General features: G+C 36.9%; 1 protein-coding gene across 1 annotated transcript; it reads right to left on the reverse strand.

Annotated features, from left to right (window-relative positions):
- Positions 1-3,759: 3,759 nt before the first annotated feature.
- Positions 3,760-7,429, reverse strand: LOC114358603 (phospholipase A1 VesT1.02). The gene is made up of 3 exons (XM_028312624.1): positions 7,266-7,429; positions 4,622-5,589; positions 3,760-3,888 (listed from the first exon to the last, which is right to left on the reverse strand). The coding sequence occupies exons 1-2, from the start codon at positions 7,369-7,371 to the stop codon at positions 4,682-4,684; spliced, it is 1,014 nt and encodes a 337-aa protein (XP_028168425.1). The 5' UTR covers positions 7,372-7,429; the 3' UTR covers positions 3,760-3,888; positions 4,622-4,681.
- Between the last annotated feature and the right edge of the window lie 1,833 nt (positions 7,430-9,262).

A 9,262-nucleotide genomic window follows, 5' to 3' on the forward strand; every position in this document is an offset into this window, starting at 1 on the left:
TGTAAAAATACTAAAGCCTCGTACAGTCGCGACAGCAATATAATTACGCGCGAGCGATAAGGATGGGTAGCTTGGGGTCATTGGACAAAATTCTACGTGCTCACGGACCAGGCTTTAAAACTTGTTAAGACTAAGGCTGGGGTGCACCATCTTACTTTTACTTCAACAAATGTCAAAAATCTGTCAAAGTCCGTACAAAAAACACCGGTTATCGTTAAAGTTACCGTTACGGGTCTATTCCCACCTCTCGTTCCCACTACTGCAACTCCTGTGTAGCCAGGATCTACAGCTTGACCGCCATAGAAACCCAACCAATGAAGTATTAAACTGTCATTGGACTCGCGACGAAATTAATCAGAAGAACATAGGAGGAGTTCGAAATTAAGGTTCGACTTCCCTCCATTGCAAAGCGAAAGCGTGACAAACAAAGGTTTAAAACCTTTCAGAAAAGATTATGCACCACTGAAAATAAATATCATTTTTTTTTTTTTATTTGTGTTGAGCGGCTATTCTAGTTCAATAAAGTCCTAGTATCACTGCGACCGTTATCGATCTATTGTAATCGCCGCTNGAAATATCAATTTAGGGGGCCTATCTTATAAGCAATTAGCAACGGTTATCTTATCACTTATTATATGTATTAAAAGGTTGGCTCATCCCTTATGTCTTGTAATAACAATGAAACTGTATTTTGCTTAATAAAGCCTTATTCTAAAGCCTAGTCGCTGAATTTATATAAATTTGAATGGACTGGCTTCTCTAGTTCTCCTGTGACAGCGATGAAACATTTGCTAGCCTGTAATGATAGGGCCGGTAATGAGACTGCAGCCGTGTTGGAAGATTAATGCTTGGAGAATACATTTCTTGGTTTAAAACAGCTAGTTAACAGCAACTGAATTAATGTTACTGAAACTTGATTATGCATAGTTTTGTAAATCAACGCCATATAAAAAGTTTGGTGAATCTTCTTACGCCCGTATTCACAAACGATACTTGCTTAAGTTAAGCAGCAAATCGAACGCGCAGCGTTGAATAGTGCTCTGCGATTAGTTCGTTGACACACGAACTAATCGCAGAGCACTATGTGCGTCCATGCGCACTGTGAGACCTCATAGTAATGTTAATGAATACGGGCGTTATACTATTAGTAATTAGGCCAGGTTTCCATCAAGGTGGAGCGGAGGCGTGAAATGTTACCCATGTGACATGCAATAAATAATTTGAATTTGAAATGTTTTGTATAACCAATCAGATTTCATTCTGTCAATTTCATTCAATCTGAATAAAATCCTATTGGTTATCAGAATATTTCTCCATTCCGCTTTGGTGAAATCTGGCCTTATAAAGAGAAAAGATTTGTACCCACCAAAAACATTCTGTAAAAAACTAGCCAAGTCTCGATGGAGCTGCTTGTTTATCTCTAAAAAGTAATGAAATCTAAACAAAGTCGTGCCAAGTCTATGGTTCCTTACTGCGATTTCTTTATTATTATAGTTAATGTTGTGTGACTTAGGCCCAGTTTTTTGATTCATAGTTAAAATAACAAATTGTTAAATTTTGCTACTAATGGTTAAATATTAACAAAATGTTAACTAATAGTTAAAAAATGTACTAAAAGTCAAGCTAACCATTGTTCGAAAAACATTATTTTCTGATATTTAACCACTTGTCATTTGACATCTGTCAAATTTGACCATTGGTTATTTTAACTACGAATCAAAAAACCGGGCCTTAGCCGTTGAAAATATTTTTAACCATTAGAATCTTTTTTAGAATTTTTTTTCAGTTAAATATAGGTACGTTTTTTAAAATACCTATAATATCTACCCGGATGGATAGCCGGGGCGGGCCGCTATTTATCAAGATTATTTTGGTTATAGCCAAAACAAAACCTTTACTTGCTTTTCTATCCAGATCTAGATTGTCTAATTTTCTAGGAGATAACTTGCTCAGAGCGGCCATGTTTGGTGCTGGACAGATTGAGATATGGAGCAGCTAAATGAGCTCCTCTACCTAGAGTTACTACTGTAATTATTGTACAGAGATTCATTTGGGAAAGTCAAGGATACCTAGTTAGTTCAGTAGAATATTTGGAAAGCATTGGATAGGAAATAGGAATCAACACCAATAAGCCCCTCGTTATTAACTTTGGTTTATTTAGAAGCGAACTGCGGTTAACCACTATTTTATTGCCGATTTATTTATATTTACAATATTAGTTCAATATTTGTTGAGTTTAATTTTAACACGATGTCCAATTAAATGAGCTCTGTGGTTTAATACCTATAACCAATTTTGCTAACCGCCAATAATCATTATTTTCTACATCGCTTGTCTGTGTTCAATTAATCTATTATTTTATTCAAATAAACAACTTTTTGAAAACGTTATAATTAAAATAAACTGATTCAAAATATTTCATTCTTAATTATATTTATACGCTGCACATTCGTTTATTATTTCCTGTATAAGCCAAGACCTACGCGAAAATAAGTAAACACTGTTAAAGCTCTATTTTATCTAAATATAGGCTGACTGACTGACTGACATAGTGATCTATCTACGCACAGCCCAAACCATTGGACGGATCGGGCTGGCATGCATGTAGATGTTATGACGTAGGCATCCGCTAAGAAAGGATTTTACAAAACACCACCCCTAAGGGGGTAAAACGGGATCCACGCGTACGAAGTCGCGGGCGTCCGCTAGTTGTTTAATAAGACCTTAGAAGTTTCACAACATTAGTGCCCTGCTAATACCAAAGGACATACTTTTAATAAATTTAAAACCATAAAGTAAGCACTATGCTAGTGTACTAAAACATCAGCTTAATATACTCAAACAATAAACAATCCCGCAGAGCGCTGGATGACAATATAAAAATCTCGTAATAACAAAAAGTACCGCGTGCGAACAACATATTTCAGGAGAGAGTGATCGCGACACTCACCCCGAGGATATCGTGTGTGAATATGTACTAGCTAGTGGCTGACTCCATGCTCTCTTCGCTATACATATAATATCTGTCTGTACTCACCACGTAACACATGGCGTTCTATGAAATATTTATTAGCCCTGTCAATGTATAATTTTTATTTTTCTGATACACTCGAATTGAGAACCTTCTTTTTTTTTAAGTCGGTTAAAAAGGAAAACAGACTTACTGACTGACTGATATATCAACGCAGAGTCTAAAGCGCTGGGTATAGAGACTCTAAATCAGGCACGTAGTTTCTTTATGAAGTCTTGGAATGCACTAGGTAGGACTTTTCTACATTGATTCCTCGTTTATAAGAACATACACACCTATTATTCTAGGTTACTAAAATAATGCCTATTACCTACAGGTAATAGGCATTATTTTAGTGTTAGGTGCTAAACAAATGAATAGTCTGATATGCTGTCAATAGTACAAACTCACACTTTTGTGTGTACCCAGCAATATTAAGATGAAATACACATCCCAGTCCGATGGTATATCACTGTCACACCATGAATTTCGTCAGCGCTGAGTTATGTGCGCCATTCGTTCATATCCCGATGTCTTTATGGTGATGCATAAAGAGAGGTCCCGAGGGAGCGCTGCGACTTATATAAGAGTCAAGCCATTTTTATTTAAGGTACTCAAGATTTTTCGTTATTATTCTCCCTGGAAATGAAGGACTTTCGAAAATATATTTGCTATTTGAATTTTTAATAAAAACATGTAACATTTCTAGATAATGGCAGTCTTTGGTTTCTATGTCAATGAAAAGTCCGTTTTTTTTCATTCTTTGGCATTTATTTACAAGCTAAAATTACATCATTAAGTCGCATTACTCAAAATTCATGTTAAAATAATATTTATTTTGCATTTATTATTAAGGCCTAGATTGACAGTCAAAACCAGTACCTCTAGTACGAAAAACTTTCGAGTTCGTTTCGTTGCGTATTCAAAGTGTCATCGAAAAATTTTGTATGAAAAATTAAACAGCGCCCCCTAGGGCGGCTATAATATAGGGGGCGCTGTTTAATTTTTCATACAAAATTTTTCGATGACACTTTGAATACGCAACGAAACGAACTCGAAAGTTTTTCGTACTAGAGGTACTGGTTTTGACTGTCAATCTAGGCCTTAATAATAAATGCAAAATAAATATTATTTTAACATGAATTTTGAGTAATGCGACTTAATGATGTAATTTTAGCTTGTAAATAAATGCCAAAGAGCGAAAAATTTTGTATGAAAAATTAAACAGCGCCCCCTAGGGCGGCTATAATATAGGGGGCGCTGTTTAATTTTTCATACAAAATTTTTCGATGACACTTTGAATACGCAACGAAACGAACTCGAAAGTTTTTCGTACTAGAGGTACTGGTTTTGACTGTCAATCTAGGCCTTAATAATAAATGCAAAATAAATATTATTTTAACATGAATTTTGAGTAATGCGACTTAATGATGTAATTTTAGCTTGTAAATAAATGCCAAAGAGCGAAAAATTTTGTATGAAAAATTAAACAGCGCCCCCTAGGGCGGCTATAATATAGGGGGCGCTGTTTAATTTTTCATACAAAATTTTTCGATGACACTTTGAATACGCGACGAAACGAACTCGAAAGTTTTTCCTACTAGAGGTACTGATTATCAATTTAGTACGCTCTTCAAATAGCTTAGAATTTACTAACACTAAATTATAATATCACACAATTCCATAAGTCTCGGTCGAGACATAGAACACGCCAGTCGCATTCCCTGGATTCCAGTACCCTGCTAATGTCACCTCGTTGATAGCACACTTGCCCTCCTTAAAGTCATCATACGAGTCACATGCCCAGGCCAAGTACCACCCTGGGTGGGCCACGCTGATCGTCCAGTACCTTACACAGGCCTTGTGGCTGCACTTCGCAGAGTCATACTCCCCGTAACCAGGGAGGAACCCGCCATTGCAATGCGGTTGGGTCTTCCCCTTTCTGTTGAAGAAGAAATCCGTGTCAGCCAGCACTGCTGTCGTCCCCAAGCCGCCTTGATTGCAATGGTATACCTCCACGTAATCCGCTACTCCGGACCTGATCTGCTCATCGATGAGAGCATTCGAGAAGCAAGGACCAGCGGGGTCTAGACCAGTTATCCTCCATACCTTCTCTGCGGTCTGATTGAAGTATGTGACGCCAGCGTGCCCAAGCATCTGAGCACCTAAGCTATGTCCCACGCAATGAATGTTCTTCGAAGGGTATCCTTTCTCGTGGAGACGAGCTAAGAACTTCCCTATTGCTCTTCCTATGTAGTAGACGTATGACACTGACCGTGCATAGCTTTCCACCCTTCCGCCTTTTTCCGATGTGTACAACGAATGGTCAACGATCATCAGGTATATATTCGGGACGTCTTTGAAGGTCTGCCTGATGAGTTCAGGGTTGTTCTTCTGGATGTGGGTCTTGTAGCCGGGCACGAAGAATATGAGCCGCCTGGTGGTGTCCAGATTGTAGGCAGCGGTGATGCTGTCGGCTGCAATCGCTATTGGGTAGGTGATGTTGAAGTTGTTCTGGAAGTCGTAGAAGTAGACCAGCACTTCGCTGACGTCACGGTTTTTCGTCTTGTCGTGATCACCTGGAATGTAAGAGAGTTTTCTATCACACTAAAATAAAATAAAAATACTGGTGGTTGGCAAATGGCAATTGATAGGATGATATTTTAAATAGTTTAATGGCATGTTAATCTTAAGCAAAATTGCAGCTTAGAAGACTAATTTAAATATAAAAGTAAACATGAGTCAGAGTTAGACAGTAACTAAATGTCACGGTCTCTAGGTAAGTGGTAACATCCTTGTATAACGGTACCAGGTACCAGACATTTTTAGCTTTATAGCTGCCTCCAATCACGTCACAGCTAGACACGACCCAAAGACCGTATTCTAAATTGCCCTGATCGGAAATCGAACCTGAGACTCATTGCCCTGATAGAATTTACCGATCCACCATGCCACTGGGCAGTCAAGAAAATTAAGATCAATTACACAAGACAGAATGTAGAGTTATTTTAATAACTCGATGGTATAACATCAACTCCGACTCTTGCGGGTTAACGAACTTTCTGAGGTTCCGTTTACATCTGAGGTCAAGTTTAAAATAAACTTTTTTGTAGCCATAAATAACGCGAACATCTTAAGATCGCCTTTATTATTTTAAACACAAAGGTTTAGTATGTTCCATCAAATATGGGACTTAACTAAGCATTCATACCGTTCATGTATAAGTGCCATAGAGGACACACTTGATAACACAATAATTACTTGTTTTTTTAATGCATAAGTACATGGCACATAATGCATAGATTTTAGAGCCTTATGTTAATAATTTGAAATTGACCTTTAATTTCATTCCTACTTCAAGAAACTTAGGTAAACACATTTTCGAAGTTATTGCCCATTGTTTTAACTGCGCATTTAAACTTAAGGTTGGCATCATGACCACATCTCTCGTGATACTACAAGATTACCTTGACATTGAACGAACCAACCACAAGGTTCAACTAGTAAAGGTAAAGTACCTGTGACTCATCTACACAAGTACATACATAGATATTATTATGACCATAAACAGAATTGACGAACTTGACAAACAAACATAATAGGTAGTTGTAATAAGAAGATTAAATATCGACTTCTTTATGCTTTAGTTAGGTACTAAATTGTTTGTTTACTTCAAAGGCAAGAATATTGAAACAGATTGTTTTTAGTTTGGCAATACGTGAAAATCCAAAACATTGCTGAATCAATTCAAACTTATAACCCTACCCTAAGTTTGAAAATTAAGTATAAAAACTACTGGAAATTAACCCAATGTTTAACTAATTTCAGATCTCATAAATAAACTGCGTAAGGCACATTTATCAACATTAATGCAGTTTTTATCAACACAAGGTTATCTTTAAAATATCACTGTGTTATTTGGTGGTTAGGAAAACAAACTTTTATAATAAGATTTTACTCCACACATTGTCATTATTTACCATGTAATCTTAGATTAAAAAATCCCACCTTTTTATTATACCTATCGCAAATAAATTCAAATAATCAAAACGTATTATGAGGAAGTTTTGACATAAATCTATCAGGCTGAGTTGCACCAACTTACTTTAACAGTAACTATAACAATAACCGGTGCTGTATGGAATTTGACAGATTTTTGACGTCTGTTAAAATTAAAGTAAGATGGTGCAACTTTGCTTTAACTACCTAAATATAAACAAGTTTATTACGGTTCCAAACAAACTAAACAACTCACATTCTATCAGCTCCGAATAAAGCACAGATCGGAATGGCGTCCAGTTATTTCCACAGATCTTGGTCACGAACGCACAGATAACGAAGCAAAACAACACAGACTTCATTTTTGATAACCTGCGTCCGCCGCGGACCGCGGTCAAGAGATAAATGACGCATGACACGTGAACTATATGCGCTGGCGCATCTTGTCTTATATTTACATAAAACAATACACGGTTGTGTTAAAGATACAATACAAAGCATAGAGATACAGTTAGCTCGTTGCTAATAAGGGTACTTAATGACTTTTCTTGTTGATTTTTAGTATTCGTTTGTGTTTTAGTATGTTTTCCTAATTGAAAAATTAGGGGACGTGGAGGTAAATGACGGATGACGCCGTGAACTATGCGTCGGCGCATCTCGTCTTGTATTTGCATAAAACAAAAGACAGATAACGATACAGAGCACAGAAATAGAGTTAGCTCGTTTCTGTTAATACTCGTAGGTATTAAGTATAACAGATTTGTTATAATTTTTAAACATTCAAGTAGTTTTTTTATTTTTTAGCATTTTATTTTGGCTGTGTCAAGTGACCTGTTGCTTCTTTTGATGCTTAGATAGGTACTTAAAAGCTGTCTCTCTCTTGGTACATAAAAGCTTCTATTAGTATTAAAAAGCTGTGACTTAAACGACAGAATCTTTTTACAATCTTTAATCTTACAATTCATAACAAACAGGACAGACGAACTGCCAGTAAAGGCTCAATAATGTGCCTTGAGCAATTGAGCCTTTTGTATCTCACTCAACCAACAGTCTGTTAGTAAGATGTGGATGTGATAATTTGTGTGCTGTAATTGGGTCTACTTAGCAAATATTACATACTTACTTCTTCACACTACTGAGTCACACCATCCGTTTCTGTTTACATCGTTATTCGTATTATATTCGTTGCACTCTATAATTTATATCTATGTAGATACGTCTTAGGTGCAGTCTTCACTATCACTACATAGTATAAAACAAAGTCGCTTTCCGCTGTCTGTCCCTATCTTTAGAACTACGCAACGGATTTTTTTTTATAGATAGAGTGACTCAAGAGGAAGGTCTATAGGTATAAAACATGCATATTATAGAAGAGAAAAGCCGGGATATCCCATTGCAACCGTGCGAAGCCGTGGCGGGCCGCTAGTTGAAACTATAAAATATAGAGAAAACTATCACAAGCTTCCAAAAACAGTATTAAATGCAAATTATGATAATCTCTTTAGGAGCTTTTCGATGTGACTTGACACTTGAAATATCCTTGTTCTCGGAAAACTAAGCTATATTTTTTATGACTTTTGCCTCCTGACCCGTTCCGACTAAAAACATAGTCCGGGCCAAGGTAGCGACATCTGGTGGCTGCAGATTTTTGCCTCCACCGTTGTAATATTAACGGCATAACAATGGAACGTGGTGGCAGCACTTTCGCGCTAAGCGCCTTAACATGACTGGAGCTCAACTCCAAACTAGTTTAATATGATCCCGGAAGTTCCCCGGTATCGTGGAATACTGAAATGCCTACACAAGCGATTTGGCAGTTTGGTAATAACAGCACAATAACGTACTAACGTAGCGGTGTGATGAGAGAGCATAGAAAATAAGGACATACTCGTAGGTACATAATGCTTAGGGTTTTTAATACTTTATCGCTCTACAGCATGTTGTTTAGACACTCTTCAAAGTTAGATGGTCAGTTACTATTTTAATTGAAATGGAACGCGAAAGTTTAAAATCTTAGATGGTCAGAGTTATGTATTATACAGTACGCGAGGTATAAGCTGAACTTTGCATTTGTGTGTCATCACCAAAAGTACTAAAAGACTCAAAGTCAGAAATCTTCCACCAGGCGAACTTTGTACTAGGTTTTCTAGACTCTATTATTGTATGACTAACTGAAATATATCTTGTATTTCTATTTACATTCACCGTCTCTTAGGTAGTATAAACTTAAAAGTATAACTGATGTATAATCAT

Source organism: Ostrinia furnacalis, unplaced genomic scaffold, assembly GCF_004193835.3.
Source record: "Ostrinia furnacalis isolate ACB-3 unplaced genomic scaffold, ASM419383v2 OfSCF4045, whole genome shotgun sequence".
In the NCBI taxonomy this organism is placed as follows: Eukaryota; Metazoa; Arthropoda; class Insecta; order Lepidoptera; family Crambidae; genus Ostrinia; species Ostrinia furnacalis.